A 19,951-nucleotide genomic window follows, 5' to 3' on the forward strand; every position below is an offset into this window, starting at 1 on the left:
CCTGCTTTCCCAATATCTGTTATTGTGTAAGCTATCCCTCCAGTTCAGCAAAAGAAGTAAGTACACATTACAGAGTATATACAGGAATTGATGAGTAACTCTACAGGAGGATACAGGCACAATTACAACAGTAAATTCTGGCCTGAGTTTGAAGAATAAGAAGGGCAGGACAGGCTGAACAGCAGAAATATTATGGAATAGTGGTCAAAAGCATAGATGCTGGAGCCAGATGCCTGGATTCAAATATCAGCTATACTTCTTATTAGCTGAACAACCTTGAAAAGTTTCTTAACCCTTTGTTGCCCCAATTTTGTCATCTGTAAAACAGTAATGATAATTCTTGTGAGGATTAAATGAATTAATACAAATAAAGCTCTTATATCAACACCTCCAAGCATATAGTAATTGCTATATACAGGTCTATCCTGCTGAGAGATGACCAAACACACATGTGGAAATGGGAAACAGGATGGCATGTTCAGAGCATTCACAATGAAGTGATAACTGAGTGACTGAGTGATAACAGTGACTGAGGGGCAAGCAGGGGTCAGATAACAAAGGGCCCTAAGTGCATGTCGGGGCTTTGGCTTTAATGCATAGTGATGAAAATCATTTAGACATTTGTAAAAGAAGTGAAGCTAGAAGTGAGGATACTAGGGAATATTTTGACTTAAAGGAAAGGAAACAGAACGCAGCGACATAATTTAAGAAGCCGCTGGGGAATCCAGGCGAGCGATGATGAGACACCATTAGCCTTGAGTACCTTCCTCATCTCATTTTCTCCCCACTGAAACCGAACGCAGACTTCAGAATTCAGTGACAGCTCCTTTGTTTCTTATTGCTGCAAGAGAAATTTCTTTCCAATGAGCTTCCGTGGGATTTGGATGTATACGTCCAAACCGAAACACTTTTGAGAGAGAAGAAGGATACTATTGATAATCATGCAAAAGCAAGAGGCATAAACACAGACTCTCCCAGGCAAGCCAGGACATAGGATCACCTCATATATGCCATTGGTGTGACATTTAAACTGCCAGGATGCAGTGTTTTGGAATGTGGGTTGCTTCCTTTGACCAGCCTCCCTCTCTACTTCTGCCACAAGAACACAAACACCACATAGTGTCTGATAGGCACAGATTGGCCTTAAATACCTTTTAGTCTTTACACTGCTTTGCATACAGAAGGTTTTCCATGGATATTTAGCAAATAAACAAATTAATTAATTTTAGCATTGCTCAAAATTATTCCATTTTCAAGTTATTTACCCCTCTAAGATATTTTCCCCTTTACTTATATACTATGTCAGAGGGCTGTCATTATACATAAGACATATGAAGTAATAAAACATCATAAGAGTTATAAATGAATATCAACCTTGGTATATTATAGAAATATTGGATGTATATAATAAGTATTTAAATGGATGAGCATTATATCCCTCCATAAGAGTACATACACTACCTCTCTATTACCTGTAAAGAAAAGGACATAGATAGACAGGTAGATAGATAGATAGATAGATATAGGTATAGATATGTATATACATAAATATTTCCAAGGTATAAAAGTTCATAAATTGATTTTTAACTCTTCAGAACTTAAGGATTATATAATACTCACCCCGTTCTTTGCTATGGTGGAACTATTGAGCTTGCCATTTTAAATTTATTCCTCTAAAAGGAATTAGGGCTTTGGACCTTGGTTTTCAACATCACTTGGCCTGATTCTTAACTGCATTATTAATGCTCATCTTTTATCAAAGATGGTGAAGAAATGTCCCGTTCAGCAGTATTTCTTGCAGGCATAGAAAACACAAATTTCTAAAGGCAAACAGATTGTGCCTTTGATCAACCTCAATTGTAAGTGCAGCCATTTGCCCAACCTTAGGGAAAAGTCTGTTGAGTTATAAACTGCTAACCTAAAATAGGTGCAAAGCTAGAGCAAAATATAGTAACTATAAGGTTATGATCATATAAATACGTAAAGAGATGGATAATAGGATTTATGGAGAATGGAGAAAGTACCTGGAAATATTTTTTTCAGAGACAAGGAAACTGAATGAATGCATTCATTCAAACACAGCAGAGTTTGTCCTATTTGTCATATGTTAGATTTGTTAAAATAACACTCAGTACACAGTTAATTGCATGAAATTTAGTACCATCCAGGTATGTCCCACAACATTATGACACTGCCTCTTTGCCACACTAAAGTCTAGGTATTGTCATGGCAAATCAATGCAAGGATAACTTCAGGGTGGTGGGCGCCAAGTTACTGAGTCTATCATAAACTCTCTTACCTTTCAATAATCTTAGAGCAATTTTCTTTCTTTCTCTCTTTTTTAAACATCTAACTCTAGAAACTTACCAGGGAAATAGCTAAAAATACAATTGAATCAGAATCTCTAGAAAAGGACTTGAAAATTTCTATTGAGTTATGCTGTTAGAATGTTCTGGGAGAAAGCTATAATAAGCCCCCCCGGAGAGTCTCATCAGCAGAAAGTCTGTGAAATCCTGACTTGTGGGTAGGTAGTCTGGTAAGGTTCAAGGACCTCAGGAGATCATCATTAGTTGATGATAGTACTTAATTAATAAAATACTTAAAGGTCAGAATGTCCTGGCATCACCAACTAGCACCCCCGAGTTAGAGTTTGATTCAGTATGATACTGTGAAGTGCCCAAATACTGTCCAGAAATCTGGGCTGAATGAACAGAACAAAATAGCTTAATCTTCAGCACATATGATAAGTTCTAACATCAGAGGCACAATCAGCTCATACAGACCTTTATAAAAATTAGGAAAGATCCCCTTTTCTCCTCTGGGGAAAACAACTCTGCACTGGGATAAAGGATTTGGCAATCGGGACATGGGCTGGATTTCAACTGGTATCATTGTGCAGGACAATCTGAGCCACTGGTGGTCATTTATTGATATAAACTACCAATCCCAAGAGAGACCACATACGAATGATTAACTTTTAGGCCAATGACGATTCTAATATTGCAAGGCTATGGAACCCTTTTTTCTCCCAAATAACATCTTATGATAAATGTAAAATCAAAAAGTGATGGTAAGGAATGGGACCAGTACCTATGGGTCTCTGCAACGTTCACTGAAGTGTGATGTTGTTGTTGCTATTGTTTTTTGACTGAGCTATAAAAATAACACATACCTTTTATTTAAGAAAAAGAGCTAATGGGGCGCCTGGGTGCTCAGTTGGTTGAGCATCTGACTCTTGATTTCAGCTCAGGTCATGATCTCATGACTGGTGGAATCGAGACCCATTTCAGGCTCCATGCTGACAGCACAGAGCCTGCTTGGGATTCTCTCTCTTTGATCTTTCACTCTTTGTGTGTGTGCGTGTACACACACACTCTCTCTCTCAAAATAAATCAATAAAGATTTTAAAAAAGAAAAGAAAAAGAACTAAAACAGCACAGAAAAATATAAAATCTTATTTTCCCACTCTCCTCTTTGAACAGTTTCTTGAGTAACGCTCCAGGAATTGTTTTATACATATGTAAACATATTCTTTATTTGTTATTATAAATAACATAATATTTTTCATGTTGTTCTGCAATTTGACCTTTCAATTAATATATCTTGTATATATTTCCAAGTGGCATATATAAATCTACCTCATTCTTTTTAAAATTTTTTTTAACGTTTTTATTTATTTTTGAGACAGAGAGACAGAGCATGAAGGGGGGAGGGGACAGAGAGAGAAGGAGACACAGAATCGGAAGCAGGCTCCAGGCCCTGAGCCATCAGCCCAGAGCCCGACGCGGGGCTCGAACTCACGGACCGTGAGATCGTGACCTGAGCTGAAGTCGGACGCTTAACTGACTGCACCACCCAGGCGCCCCTACTTCATTCTTTTTAAATTAATGGGTACTTTTTTAAAAATTTTTTTAATGTTTATTTATTTTTGAGACAGAGACAGAATGCAAGTGGGTTAGGGGAAGAGAGAGAGGGAGACACAGAATTGGAAGCAGGCTCCAGGCTCTGAGCTGTCAGCACAGAGCCCGACACAGGGCTTGAACTCACAAGCCGTGAGATCATGACCTGACCCGAAGTCGGATGCTCAACTGACTGAGCCACCCAGGCGCCCCAAATTAATGGGCCACTTCTTGATGGACATTTAAATTTTTCCAGTTTTGCTTTGTAGTTACAAGGTTGTAATGAATATCTTTGTTCCTGGATTTTTGTGAAATCTATAGGTCTCTCTGTTGGATATGTTTCTAAACTGGATTTTGTAGGTCACACATATCCACATTTTCTATGTTTCTATTGGACAGCTGGGTTAGGTAGAGGTGCATCTCCTTGAAGAAGGGGCCATCAAAGGACACTCTTTAACTTTTCATCTCTCAACATCTCTTACAGGAAAAACAGTTCTACAACCTAAAGGCAGAAACCATGCCCATCTTACATTGTATAGGACACTGTACTTTTTTAAAAGTTGAGTAAGTTAATAACCTACCAACATGGATAAATATTGCAAACTGAAAACTCTTCTCACAATATCTTCAAATTTAGGATCAAAAACATAATGCCAATACCACATTTTATTTTTTTTTTGCAGTGAACCCAACACAAAGCAGCATACATAACAATGTCATATTTCAGATGATGGGAGCCACATATCATCACATTATTATTCAAAGAAAATGCCTACTTGGCAATGAAAATGAGGAGTTATGGCAAATACTATTAGCCCATATGAAGCTATTCAATTCCTGTGTATCCTATGAATGATAAATAATGTAATTTAAATTAATTATCTATGAACATTTATACTTATCTCATTTAACAATACAGTTTTCTTTTAAAATATTTGGGGCGCCTGGGTGGCGCAGTCGGTTAAGCGTCCGACTTCAGCCAGGTCACGATCTCACGGTCCGTGAGTTTGAGCCCCGCGTCAGGCTCTGGGCTGATGGCTCAGAGCCTGGAGCCTGTTTCCGATTCTGTGTCTCCCTCTCTCTCTCTGCCCCTCCACCGTTCATGCTCTGTCTCTCTCTGTCCCAAAAATAAATAAACGTTGAAAAAAAAATTAAAAAAAAATAAATAAAATAAAATAAAATATTCAAAAGTATTGGAATATTTATTTCTGAAATAGAAATTATCTCTATTTTTCATGACAATAGCAAAACATGATTATTGTAACAAAATCAAGACTATAAAATTTACACAGTAGAAAATAAGAAGCCCAAAGACAAATACTGCTAAAACTTGGTTTATATTTTTTCATAAAATATTACTACATGTATCATTAGATCCAAACATTTACTTAACTTTTCAAACTTCCAAAACTACTATTTGTCAATCATTTTTCCAGAAGACCAGAAATACTGTTCCAATAAAATCTGTAACACCTTGAACTCATTTATGTGTCCTGAACATTAGATTCTCATTTACAAAATGAAGGGCTTGAAAAAGACATGGATTTTCAATGTCCATTCTGGTTTCAAAACATTATTTTTCGGAGAATAAAACCAATTTCTGGAAGCATAAAACAATAAACTACCATAATTAACATGGTAAATCAAGTAAACCTTACATTAGTTTTCTAGGCTTTTAAGACAATATACAAAGGTTTCTTCATGAGAAGGGATAGGTGCTATCACACATTAATTTTGGTACAATAACTGTTAGGGATAGAAAAAAATACAAACATTACAGAAGGTCACGACCAGTTCTTAGGAACCCATAAAAAATGTTTTTCTTTCTGCTGTGGAAGGCTGTATTTCATGAGGGAGTTCACGTCCCAGTCTCTAATGCAACTCTGAAACAGAATCTAACTCTGGATTAACCTGCCAAATCTAGTCTCCTTGATATTGTCTGAATTACAGTTTGGAAATAAATTATTGGGTTTTCGGGTCTGTTATATTCAGGTACACATCTTGAGAGCATCTTCTAAACCAATAATTGGGGACAAAGTTCTGTCTAGACTTCAGCTAATTTAGTCTCAGAAGCCATGAAGGTTTTTGGTCTTAAACTTCTTTCCATCCACTGCACTATACAGAACTATGAACTTCAACTACATAGAAACTGTGACTTTCTAAAGTGCTCTTACTAATTATTGAAATACCACATGACCTTCCTATGCTAGACTAAGGCCAGTTATTATTTTAGCATCTAGATTGTTCTCTGTATCCATTGTAATACCCTAATGATGAAGCAAGTTTGGTCAATAAATAATCTTAATATCATATTTTATAATTTTTACTTAAAGCAATGGTTTTGAAAGCATGGTCCCCAGACCAGTAGCATCAGCATCACTTGAGAATGTGTTAGAAATTCATATTTTTGGGTCCTCAGCCATGAACTAGAACCTTTGCAGGTGACACCCTAGCAATCTGTGTGTTAATAAGCCCTCCAGGTAATCCTGATGTATGCTCAAGTTTAAGAACCACTGCTTGTCTTATGCATGGGGCAATGATGTCCCCCAGTGGCCAAAAACCCATACACTATTTAAATACATGTGTATATTTAAAATAATTACCAAAGACAATGTTCACATTTTTCTTTTTTCTTTTTTTTAATGTTTGTTTATTCTTTAGGGAGAGACAGAGTGTGAGTGGGGGAGGGGCAGAGAGAGAGGGAGACACAGAATCTGAATCTGGCTCCAGGCTCTGAGCTGTCAGCACAGAGCCTGACATGGGGCTTGAACTCAGGAGCTGTGAGATTATGACCCGAGCTGAAGTCGGATGCTTAACCAACTGAGCCACCCAGGTGCCCCTCACTATTTTCTAATGGGTTTGAAATTTAGTCTGAAAATTCATGTGTGTGTGCAAAAAACTTCCATTTCTTTTTCTTCTTTTAAATCTAATAAAATCCAAAGCTTAGTATCAGTCTCATTAGATTGCCAAGAAATTAATTCTCACTCAGTATTAACATTCATCTCTCCCAGGACTTAACCAGAATCCAAGAGGCTCATATGGTGTTCAGAAAATGGGAGAAACTTCTTGATCCTCTGGTCTGTGACAGCTTCTGATGACATCCTTATTGTAGAAACTACAGTGGATGCCTGATGTCAGTATTACAGAATCAGTTCTACTGGGCACACCATGTTGCCATTTATGTGAGGTCTCCCCTCCCTCTGGGTGCACTGCCACAGATCAGGGGTGGATGCCTGAAATTACAGGACGCTATTGACTTTTGTCCCTGTCTCTGTCTCTGGAAAGTGTTTCTCCCCCTCTTGCTTCAGGGGCACTTCTCTGGCCCCTTTCACCCACCAAGAAACCCTGATCTTTTATAAAAGAACTTTTACTTTACAAAGTTCCAAAAGTCTTCTAAAGTGCTGTAAAAAAGAATTTCCTGAGATGATGAAATTGCCCTCTATGGATTTGAAATGTGTCTAGTGCAATTGATGATTTAATTTTTATTTTAACTAATCATAATGTAAACTTAAACAGCCTCATGTGGCTAGTGGCTACTTTATTGGACAGTACAGTTCTAGAGACCTTTGCTTTCACCCTGCTACAAAATACTAATGGCCTAGTCATCCACGTAAATCAAAGAATGGAAACTACAGAGAGCGATACAAAATAGCATCTCAAAAAAAGTTCTCTGGCGATGAGTATAGGAGTGTTCGTTACATCGTTCAACTTTTTACCCGTTTGAAAATTCTCAAAATAAAAACATGGTAAAAAACATGCTGCCACCAATTAAAGCTCAGGTATAAATGGTTTTATGAGCAGGGATCCTGAGGTGTGAGCTCCAACTGCTTTAATTCAGCTAATTCAGGTAAGAGGTAGGGCCGATGAGGAGGACCCTGTGAATGAGAAACCAGGAGTTGGGTGTGAAGAGAAAACCTCGATACTTTGGAGTGAGAAAAAAAGTCTCAGCTGTCAGAGGGAAATGCAAGCTGTGGTTCTGAACAGGAAAGGCATTCTTCCTGAGGGAGATAGAGTCAGCTGCCTTCTGGATGGAGGGAAAGCCATGTGCCTCAGGCTTAAGATGACACTCTTATGAGCTTCTGGTCTAATTTCTTGTAGATAAAAAAGTCAAGCTGGAGGAATAAGAGGTATTTAGGGCAAACACATTTGAATGACAAGCTGGGGGAAGCAATTCAGTGGAGCAGAGTTAGCCACCGTGTGGTAACGGTGCTGAAACGGATGCACAGGGAAGAGAGAGACTGGTGGAAAAGGCAGGGAAAGGAAGGTCTGTGAGGAAAATTACATTGGACATACTGGAAGACAATCACATTACAGCAGAGCATCCTTTATGACCTCACGTGTACTGGGCATGAAGCCAGAGTTCCTCATTTATTTTTGCAGACTCAACATTTTACATTAGCATGTATTGCCTCTAAGGAATGTTGGCGACTACTTGGAAACAAATACTGCCATAAACAAAGTTATCAAGAATCAGACACCTAGAAAGCTAAGGCCTGGTTTTTCTCAACCTTAGGGTAAAAATTAGAACAGACCTCTGGTTATCTCACATCCAGAAATAATAGAGCGTCTGGGAAGATGGCAGTGTGGATCTGATGTTAGGTAAGATTTTTTAAAATATGAACATGGATCCAAGTGAGTAAATTCTAGGCTGAAGGGAGAGTTATCATTATTCTTTGTTCTTATTTTATCAACCAGATACAGATTCTTGAAAGGAGTAGAAAGACAAATAGCATCTCGTGAAGATGTTCTGTATATGGTGGTTGTAAACATTTAAATAATTCATTAGTTCTATTTCAAAATACCAGACTCTTCTGAAAAATATTTTTCTGTATCTTCTGTCTCCTACTTTTGCATAGATGAAATGTCAAAATACAATCAAGAAAACCAAGAAAAAAATAACTTCCTGGTAAGTCTCCATCATGAAATTTGAGTAGAAACAGCCCCTATCTCTGATAGTGAGCAAAAGGCAAATTTTCTATTATCTGGCAGTTTTCAGCTGTCAGATATCTGAGCTGCATGGGTATTTTTAAAGAAAAACAAAGAATCAGTGGCCAAAAAGAAGGAATTGAGTAGGAGTTGTGTCTGGAATGTAACAAGTGATGTTAATTTCCCTTCATTCTTAATACATTAATTCCTAAAACTGGGAAGAGACCACTCAATTTAGTGGCTTGCTTAACTGCATTTCCTGAAAGAGCTATCAAAGCTGTCACTATCTATAATTTATTCATTTCCTTTTGTGAATATCTATTCAATATGTACCTTTACTAGACCTTAACGTACAGGAAGGCAGGAACAAGAATTTTGCTGTTGTAGGCATTCATTAAACGTTTGGTGCGTGAGTGAATGAATGACTAAATAATACATTTTTAGAAATTAGATCACTTCTTCAACTTTCTCCATTGTGTTATTAAGCAAAAGAAATGTAAAAGGCATGTGTCTGACCATTATTGTCTTCTCCCTAACTTAAATGAATCAAATTGTAGAATTTTAAATGTAGAATTTTAAATGAGTTATGACAATCGTATCTTTTATGTTCTCATTATAGACTTTGATGTGGACCATGGCTTGTGGTATTTTCTGCTGCACACCAAGTGCAGATTATGCCAAGTGCTTTGAAAATCAGACCAGCCGTTACAAGTTGTCCATTATCACAACAGTTTAGCCTGACTATGAATGTTGGAACCAAAAGAAAATAATCCTTGTGAAACCAATCTTTAAAAGGAAACTAATGAAAAATATTACCTAGCCTTGAAGTCTTGGCAAGTAACCACTTTCTTCCTTCTAGATTGTCATTACCTAACCTCTAGGCATGGAAAAAAAGCAAACGGTCATTGCCTACTCAACACATTTAAAATCTGATTAGGACAATTTCCAAGCATATCAACTAAAGTAAAATAATTAACAATGGGATGGAAATTTGGAATCCATGTAAAAATATTTTGCAAAGAACATTTAAACCTTAGATCTTTACCACTATTTTTGAAGTATCTTTAAGTAGAAATAGGAAATCTCTTAATCCATTACATTTCAATTTAATTCTGAAGAATTCTATGAATTCTATGAATAATTCTGAAGAAATCTATGAGCAACTGACAGAGTTGGCTGATGGGTACAAACATTAAAAAATGCATAGGCTGGGAATGCAAGCTGATGCAGCCACTCTGGAAAACAGTATGGAGGTTCCTCAAAAAGGTAAAAATAGAACTACCCTACCACCCAGCAACTGCACTACTAGGTATTTATCCAAGGGATACAGGTGTGCTGTTTTGAAGGGACACATGCACCCCAATGTTTATAGCAGCACTCTCAACAATAGCCAAAGTAAGAAAAGAGCCCAAATGTCCATCAATGGATGAATGGATAAAGAAGGTGTGGTGTATACACACACACACACACACACACACACACAATGGAGTATCACTCGGCAATCAAAAAGAATGAAATCTTGCCATTTGCAACTAGGTGGATGGAACTGGAGGGTATTATGCTAAGTGAAATTAGTCAGAGAAAGACAAATATCATATGACTTCACTCATATGAGGACTTTAAGAGACAAAACAGATGAACATAAGGGAAGGGAAACAAAAAGAATACAAAAACAGGAAGGGGGACAAAACATGAGACTGAAAAATATGGAGAACAAACAGAGGGTTACTGGAGCCAGCGTGGGAGGGAGGATGGGCTAAATGGGTAAGGGGCACTAAGGAATCTACTCCTGAAATCATTGATGCACTATATGCTAACTAATTTGGATGTAAATTTAAAAAAATTAATTAATTAAAAAGATGCATAGGAATTAATTTTTTTTTAAATAAGCTGTATATCCAACGTGTGGCCCCGAACGCAGGACACCAAGACCAAGAATCACAGCCGGGTGCCCCATGCATAGGAGTTAATCTTATCAGGTTAAAATCAGCAGTATCATTAAAGTAAAATATTTTTAAAAACTTGCTATCATTATCAGAAAGGTTAAAACAAAGGATTAATTTAATGCGCATTCTAACAACAAAGGGGATCGCTGCAATGCCTGTAAAGGTGAGCTTTCTGTAAAGAACCCTGATTTTTCTGCGCCACCTTGCGGTGATAATAGGATTACTGCAAGTGAAAGTGATAAAAGTTTTTCTTTGCGTTGTTCCGGCCCTTTCCCTCAAAGAGCCGCATTGCGGGAACCGGCCCCTACACAAACGTGCAGAAAATGGTGTCTTTCTTTGTAGCCAGTGATCGGAAGGAGACTGCTCTTTTTCCTACTACCTCCCCCATTTCCTTTATTCCGTCATTCCAAATCCACCTCCCGCCTAATGACGCTCCACACTCTGACCCCTTCGCCAACCGCATTCACCGCACCACCCGGTGCCGCCCCCTTTCCCTTCCGCAACCCTTCCTCCGGGTCTTCGCAGCACCTCCTCCCCGCGGCACCTCCTCCTCGCAAATCCCTGCGTTGAGAGCCCGCCCCCTGCTTCCGGCAGCCAATGGCAGCCCGGCCCCGCCCCGCCCCGCCCCTCCCGCCGCTTCCAGAAGCTCTGGTGGGGTTTGGGCCTGGGCTGCGGGACTCTGAGCCCCTGGCTCCTCCGCTGGGGCGCGGCGGGCGCAAGTGCCGGAGGCTCGCACCCCCTCCCGGTGAGAGCCATGGATTCGCAGGGGCTGAAGGTGAGCGGACGGGGCGTGGACGCAAGTTGCCTCTGCCGGCGGCGTGGGCCCGGAGGGCGTGGGGAGGAGAGGACTTGGCGAGGGCGTCGTTATCCTGCTGTGCCTTTGCTGCCCGGGTTCGCCAGGCGTCCCAGTCGGGCGGTGCTGGCCTGTAGCTGTATCACCAGGGCCACCTCCATGGGCCCTGCCTTGGAATCTTGAAGTCCGGGGCAGTCACGCTGCTAACGAATTGCCGTTAGTGTGCGTGCCCCACCCCGTTTGGGTTGTTTACTTTTACTTTGTATCCCGTTTGTTCCGGATGCTTGGTCAACGAATAACACCTACTGCGCCTCCCGGTGCGATTTTTAAGGATTTAATTAAGCAAACTAGTGTCAATAAACCGATTGCACAGAACAGGAACACGAAAGGTTATATGAAAACAAAGTACTAGGCTTGAAAATGGAGGAGTCTTTATTTTGGGGTGATGGGCTTCTTTATCACCGATTCATCTATTAAGCAAATATTTTGTGACGGTCCACTGAAGAAGTGATCTAAAAACAGGGACATGAGGCTTGAGAATTAAGTTTCTTTGTAGGATGATGATCTCCCATTTGTTCACTGATTCCCTCTTTCAGCACATGTTGATGGAGGGCTCGCTGTGTGTACATTGGCAGCTGGAGAGAGTGATGAGCAGACCTGAACAGCCCCTGCCTTCACAGATTGTACAATCTAATGCTGGACAAAAACCTTAAATTAATTCAACAAGTATTTATTGAGTGCCCACTATGTTGCTGGCACTATTCTAAGCCCTGAAAATAATAGGTCCTGCAATATTAAAGCTAAGAAAAACACTCTCAGTCTTCACTTACATTTGAGTGGGGGGAGTCAGACGGTAAGTAGTGTGTTAGATGGTGAAAAGTGGATGAAGGACAACTTGGCAGTGACAGAGAGTCCTGGAGAGTCTTCTGATTTTTTGCTTGAGTTACATTATTTTCCAAAGCCCTCCCCATCTCCTTAATTTTTTTCATAACTTTAATTTGTCCTTTGCACTATGAACTAAGTGAACTTTTCAATAAAAACACTTTCATGCCTAATACTGTTATGTGGCTCTTCATCACTTAGACTAGAGGAGTAAATCCAAGTCCTTAACATGAGGCCCTGCTAGACCCTACCTTTCTCTCCAACCTCCTCATCCTAGAATCTGCGTCTTAACATAAGACTCTAAAACAGGGAATGGCAAACTTTCTCTGTAAAGGGTCAAATAGTACGTATCTTGGGCTTCACAGGCCATAGGGTTCCTGGCATCTAACCTCCCATTGCAGCTTGATAGCGACCATAGGCAATACTTAAATGAGCGAGCATGGCCCTGTTCCAGTAAAACTTTATTTATGGACACTAAAATTTGAATTTCTTAGAATTTCCACATGTTATGAATATTTGTTTTGTTTTGTTCCCCCCCCCGCCAGCTGTTTGAAAATGTACAAGCCATTCTTAGTTTGCTGACCATACCAAAAAAAAAGAGCAGCTGGCTATAGTTTGTCAATCCCTGCTCTACAATACAGAATGACTTTAAGTCCTCTCCATTGCCTCTCCATCCTTGTGTTTCACTGCTGATTTCTTACCAGTGCTGATTTCTTATCTCTGTTGCTGTAGTTCCTCTGCCTGGTAACTCCTCTACCCTCCTCAAGGATCATGAAGGGGAAATATGTGTACGTGTGGACGGAGTGAGGAGTTCATGATTCAAGAGGGAATTCTGAAGTCCACCCAGAGAATCTTTTTATTCTTCTGTCATCCCACACCCCAACCTCATTCTTTACATCCCTACAACACTTTATAAGCTCTTTTCTTGCTTGTATTTATGGCATGGTATTAGTCTTTGGATTCTAGTCTCAGGTTAAAATTTTAAGCCTTTCTGGGTCAGGAACCAGGTCTTATTCATCTTCACATAAACAGTATCTAGCCCAGTGCCTGGGACTGGTAGGCAGTCAGTAAACATTTGTTGGTCTGAACAAACCAAGGAGTGGTAATAGATGTGAGAGTAGGAAGTAGACTAGAGAAACAGAAGAGCCTACTGACTGGTTAGAATTAGTGAGACTGGGCAAACTGGAAGGGAGGATGCCATGACTTGATTTCTGGCTTGGGTAGAGGGGGCAAATGGAAAGATAAATCTGGAGCTTTGATGAGAGGTCTTGACACTACGTTTTTTTATTTCATCAATGTATAGGCTCAGAGGAACTTACTTTTCTCAGAACAGGAGTTTTACAGTATGATACTGTTAATTGATCCTCACAATGGTCTATAAATGATTAGTGGCATTTTACAAATGACCAAACTAAGGTGTGTAAGATGGACCAGAAATTTAAAACCAGGTCTTTTCACCTTAAATCCATGTCCTTTTTATGATACCTTTCAGGAAAATTATAGATGCTTGGTGATAGTAAATGTTGAATAGAAGTCAAGTAAGATGATATTAACATTGTCCTTAGTTGTGGCAAACAAAGAGTTCATCTGCAATCTTAGGGAAGGGCACAGGAGGAAAAGTGCGCTTTACTGAAGCGTGCTGTGTGGGTAACTGGGAACAAGAGAGCAGTAACCACAAGGAGAGATGCAGAGTAAAAGTTAAAAGGGAATGTTTGCCTAAGTGTTCAAGAGAAGCATGTGGACTGTAGCCCTTCAGAAACAACACACTGTAAAAAAGAGCAGTCTAGGGACGCCTGAGTGGATCAGTCAAACGTTTGACTTTGACTTGGGTCATGATCTCACAGTACATGGGTTCGAGCCCCGTGTTGGGCTCTGTGCTGACAGCTCAGAGCCTGGAGCCTGTTTCAGATTCTGTCTCTCTCTCTGTCTCTCTCTCTCTCTCCCCTTTCCCCCACTCATGCTCTGTCTCTCAAAAATAAAAAAATTTAAAAAAAAATTTTTAAACAGTCTAGACATTCATATTTCAATCTTTTCAATCACTGCTTCATCTATATTTCTCCCTCCTGCTATATGGGCTGCAGAGTCAGAGTAGGTGAGTATGGGATGGTCCAAATTGGTTTATGGAGGTGGATCAGGTCCATTACAGAAATAGTGAATATGGCTTCCTTCTTTGATTAGGTTAGCAACTAAGCCTTAGGTATGATCCTGAGAGAAAGGTGTAAAGCATAGACTCAATTAATCAGAACTTAGTATCTCCTGATAGTAGTTTTCTGCCAAGTAAATCTAAATAATATAATTTTGAAAAAAGCTTAAAGGTAATAATTTCCATTAAAAAAGTTTAGATCATTTGTTCTTACTGACAGTTCTTTGTTGTAGAACTCAGAAAAAAAGACATTTGACAGTGAATTGCTGAATTCAATTTGTCATTACTTTGTAATGCTCTAAAAACAAAATAGAAGCAAGATTTTTTTTTTTTTAAAGAATCCTGTGGTCTGGCAATGGAAGGCTCTTACTAGTCCTGCTTTTGTCAATTTTCCCATTTTCTTTTCTTTTATGTTTTATTAAGTTTATTTTGAGAGAGAGACAGAATCCCCCCACACACACACGCACAAGTGTACATGCAAGTGGGGGAGGGGCAGAGAGCGAGAGGGAGAGAGAGAGAATCCTAAGCAGGCTACCCACTGTCAGCAGTGTGGGACTCGAACTCACAAACTGTGAGATCATGACCCCCAGCCTGAATCAAGAGTTTGACGCTAAACCAACCGAGCCCAGGCATCCCTGTTTTCCCATTTTCTAAAAGCTTTAAGAAAATGTGGGCAAAGGAAAGAGGCAATAGTAGCCTAATTTCAGTATTGTTAAATAATTTAGAAAAAAAAGATGGAAATTATTAGAAAACATTGAGTTTTTTCAAAAATTTTGTGTTCATTGTGTTTTGCATTTGTTACTGTTAAGTGCTAGCCTTTAACAATATTTTCAGGAACTTGGAAGGAAAAAAGAACCACATTATCTAATTTTAGATTATTTAAAATTTTAGATTAATATCTGCTTCTTAAGGTATTTGAACACCAAAATCTCTTTTAACATTTAGTCCCTGTTTCCTTTTAGACTTTGATTAATTACTATTGTCAAGAGAAATATTTCCATCATGTATTACTTACTGCCAGTGAAGGAGTTAAGAGGTATGGCAGTGACCCAGTCTTCAGGTTTTATCATGCCTATGGTACATTAATGGAAGGTATGTGCTAATTATTAAACATGTTCCATAAGTTTTAAATTCTTATTTTGTACTATGAAGTTTTTCACATTATAATTTTGATTTTCAGGTAGAACTCAAGAAGCTCTTCGGGAATTTGAGGCTATTAAAAATAAACAAGATGTATCACTTTGTTCTCTAATTGCACTGATATATGCCCATAAAATGAGTCCTAATCCAGGTATAGTATTTAAGTATAATGCTTAGGACAATATTTTCTACTCAATTCATTTTGATTTTTCTCAATTACCATAACATTTAGTCTGATAATCTATATTATAATTTTCTATAGTTACCATTTTATATATTTGTTTTATCTTCCTGACAAGGTTACTGATTTATCAAGCACAAGAAATACGTGTCTTTTATCACTTTCATATTCCTTTTATCTTAGGGCAAAAGTTTCATTAATATATAGGGATCATTTGAAATAATATAAAGTTGTATATTAGCAATTATTAAACAAAGGACAGCCCAAAATAGGTTTACACATAAATTGCAGCCAACTTTAATTTTTTTTTTAATGTTTATTTTTGAGACAGAGGGAGGCAGAGTGCAGGTGAAAGTGAAAAGATGAGCTACATACTAGAAAAAATATTTGCAATTCATTAACTGACAAGAAAATAGTGTTTGAATATAGAAGAACTCTTACAAAAATAAAGAGCCAATGTAATAAAGTTATAGAATATGAACAGATAATACACAGAGAAAAGGCTGATACAAATATGAAGAGATGTTCAACTTGTTAGTAAGTAGGGAAATTAAAATTGCAAAAAGACACCATTTTACATGTATCATATCATCAGATTGGCAAAATTTAAAATTTTTTTTTAATGTTTATTTATTTTTGAGACAGAGTGTGAACAGGGGAGGGGCAGAGAGAGAGGGAGACACAGAATCTGAAACAGGCTCCAGGCTCTGAGCTGTCAGCACAGAGCCCAATGCGGGGCTTGAACCCACGAACTGTGAGATCATGACCTGAGCCGAAGTCAGACGCTTAACCAACTGAGCCACCCAGGTGCCCCATTTTGCAGCCAACTTTATAGCTTATGCGCAAATCTATAGCTACATGCAGTTTCTCCCTTCCATTGTATCTTAAGCTTCTCAAAGGCCCATATACATCCCTGCAGGGCAGGGAGGGGTGCTGGCTCTTCGAAGATATTCAGTAAATTTTTATCCAGTAGTAGGTTGGGAAATATAACTAGATTATGGAAAGAACCTTATGCATAAGCCAATAATTAAAATTGTGCGAACTGTCAACGAACAGTGATCTTAATGGCTGAAGCACAATATCATAATTACAGGTAATAAAGAAGAAATAGTATTGTATTCTTTCATACATATCCAGTAACAGCTAATAGCGTTACAAATGTACATCATGTTTCAAATAATTAGACTATAACCAGATGTCACAGAATGTCTTTTTTTAATATTAGAAAATTTTTTTCCAAAGCAAAAGTATCACATATCTCCTTTATCCTACATGTACTTGCACAGATCAACAAAAAGTTACTTAAAACATTAATGTGTTTAACAAGTAAACAAATCTAATGACTAGATGCTTACCTTCTGCAAGAGACTATGCCAAACACAGAGAATACAAAAGAATTGTAGGAAGTGACCCATGACATCAAGTTTATAGTCTAGTTAAGAAAAGAAAATGTAAAACCCATAGAGGTTAAATTCTAATGTTACTATTAAATAAAATTATGAGAAATAAAACAAATGAGTTCATACTTAACTGAAAATGGTATGTACTATTAATCCATAGAAGAACAAAGCAAACGCTTTGTGTAAAATGGGGCCTTAATCTGGTTTTAGAAGCACAAGTAGGATTTGAATATAAAACATATGTGTCGTACAGGATAAATCAATGGGCAAATATGTGGAAGTGGTTCAGGATTAGGCTCTTGTATGGATCTCCTTTCTCTGTGCTCCAGCAGGAGTGTATTTAGGTGGAACACAGAACTTGCATAGAGAGATGTAATCAGTAAATCTAAAAAAAAAGAGAGATTCGTACAAACTATTTTCCTCTTAGAATCAAGTTTTCATTTAATTGGTTATTCCCAAGAGTGTTGGTTCTGTTGGGAAATGTGATTTCCAGGACACTAAAAGGATGGAGGCAGAAATATTGTTTAGAAACACCTGAGTACAGACTTTACTTTCTACCATAGATGATTTTGAGTGGGCTTAAACTCAGGAGGGGCCCAGATGTCCATTACTATTGCCTAGGAAGGCTTAGATTATTCATGTCCATTCTTCCTGAATACAGATGTAAGCCCTGATTATAAAAGGTCCATTAAGAACTCGAGCTGATATCTGGTAAGAGCCAGCTTTGTGCAGATGGTGTCACAGCTAACAGGTGGCCTACTTGAGACTTGATAGATACCTGGGCAGGAAAGTACAAATCGTGCCCCTGCCCTGATGAGTTCTGTTTCTACAGAGTTCTGTCTCTGTATCCTGGCTACTTAATGAAAACTTCTATAGGTGTTCAAGTGGGTGCGTTGGAGGGTCTTCTTGCCAGGCAATCTGTATAGCCTTCCAGAAACAATTTCATTTCATGAACTCAAAGTCGTACCTTGGTGGTTCCACATTTAAGTTTACATTGGTATCATTAGAGATAAAAGAAAGAGTCGTAATACCTTTTTTGAGTAGCCATTTCCAGAAAGGTAGTCAGAATCACAGCCTTCAGCTTTGACATTTCTTCTTCCTTATTGCATAGTTGATCCACATTCAGATTCAATTCAGGATTTGGATCGAATTGATAGTTGTGTCCTAAGCACACGTGTAATAGATTTAAAGGTTAGAGTTATGAGAGGTGGGCCATCTTTTTAAGGGAGCTGCTATGCAGTCAGTATTAAACCATGTAAATAATGGTAATTATACTACCTTTCATTGACCAATGAGAGCAGCCAGGAATGTTTACATATTTTAGAATTGGATTAGGGAGTTGGGTAATTTGAGTACTAGTCCTGGATTTGCCCCTAATAATTTCAGAATCATTGCTAATTTTTTCAAGTCCTGTTGCTAAAAAATTTGTATATTTAGCCTTTATATCTTGAGAATGACATAAACTATAGAACTGTAGTATGCATTACAGTGGTCATTAACCACATGTGGCTGTTTGAGTGCTGGAATGTATCTAGTTTGAGAACCCAAGTTTTAAATTAACTTTAATTCTAATTAATTTTAAATTTAAAACTGATACTTGATTCAGTTACTAGAAAAGTAATGCTTGGAATAATGAATATACGAATCTGTTGTTTTCATCTATAAATTTTAAGGAAGCTAAGTACAAATCACATAATTTTGAAGAGAATTTAGCATTATAACTGAGATGTACCTTGTAAAAAATACATATCAGATTTTTAAAATTTAATAAGAAAAAAAGTATCTCAATAATTTTCATGTCAGTTGTGTGTTGGAATGATAATTTGGATAAATTAAGTTAAATAAAATATGTTAGTAACATCAATTTTACTTGTTTCTTTTTACTTTTTTGATGTGGCTACTAGGACATTTTAAATTACATATGTGACTTAATATTTTATTTCTGTTAGACAGTGGTGTTCTTTTTTTTTTTTTTAATTTTTTTTTCAATGTTTGTTTATTTTTGGGACAGAGAGAGACAGAGCATGAACGGGGGAGGGGCAGAGAGAGAGGGAGACACAGAATCGGAAACAGGCTCCAGGCTCTGAGCCATCATCCCAGAGCCCGACGCGGGGCTCGAACTCACGGACCGCGAGATCGCTACCTGGCTGAAGTTGGACGCTTAACCGACTGCGCCACGCAGGCGCCCCTAGACAGTGGTGTTCTAGCGAGAACTATATTCTGTGCTCTGTTAATCATCTGACCTATTATGAACACTTGATCTAGAATTTAATTTTTATTTAATGTCTTTTTTCCCCTCCTAGATAAAGAAGCTATTCTGGAATCAGATGCCAGAGTAAAAGAGCAGCGTAAAGGAGCTGGGCCAAAAGCTCTGTACCACGCAGGCTTATTTTTATGGCACATTGGTCGTCATGATAAGGCGAGAGAATATATTGACAGAATGATCAAAATGTCAAATGGCAGTAAAGAGGTAGCTGGTCTTCTTATTTTGAAATAGATACAATAAAGGAAGCTTACATATTAAGTAGTATTTGTTCTATTCTCAATTTATAAATAACAGCTTTATTTTAATATTATTTGGTAAAATTGTGGTTGTCTAAAGTTGTCTATTTTTATGCTGTTAATTAACTCTTGAAAAAAT

General features: G+C 38.2%; 1 protein-coding gene across 2 annotated transcripts in view; it reads left to right on the plus strand.

Annotated features, from left to right (window-relative positions):
- Positions 1 to 11,439: 11,439 nt before the first annotated feature.
- The window catches only part of TTC21B (tetratricopeptide repeat domain 21B), an 82,426-nt gene continuing 73,914 nt past the window's right edge, over positions 11,440 to 19,951 (plus strand). For both annotated transcript variants that reach the window (XM_047083651.1, XM_047083652.1), the window contains exons 1-4: positions 11,440 to 11,546; positions 15,552 to 15,681; positions 15,770 to 15,880; positions 19,614 to 19,780. In XM_047083651.1, the coding sequence (XP_046939607.1) occupies positions 11,526 to 11,546; positions 15,552 to 15,681; positions 15,770 to 15,880; positions 19,614 to 19,780 (429 nt within the window). In that variant the 5' untranslated portion in view covers positions 11,440 to 11,525. The remainder of the gene's footprint in view (positions 11,547 to 15,551; positions 15,682 to 15,769; positions 15,881 to 19,613; positions 19,781 to 19,951) is intronic.

Source organism: Lynx rufus, unplaced genomic scaffold (genome assembly GCF_022079265.1).
Source record: "Lynx rufus isolate CCGP_SWC_20201006 ecotype Redwood Valley unplaced genomic scaffold, mLynRuf1.p SCAF_2, whole genome shotgun sequence".
In the NCBI taxonomy this organism is placed as follows: Eukaryota; Metazoa; Chordata; class Mammalia; order Carnivora; family Felidae; genus Lynx; species Lynx rufus.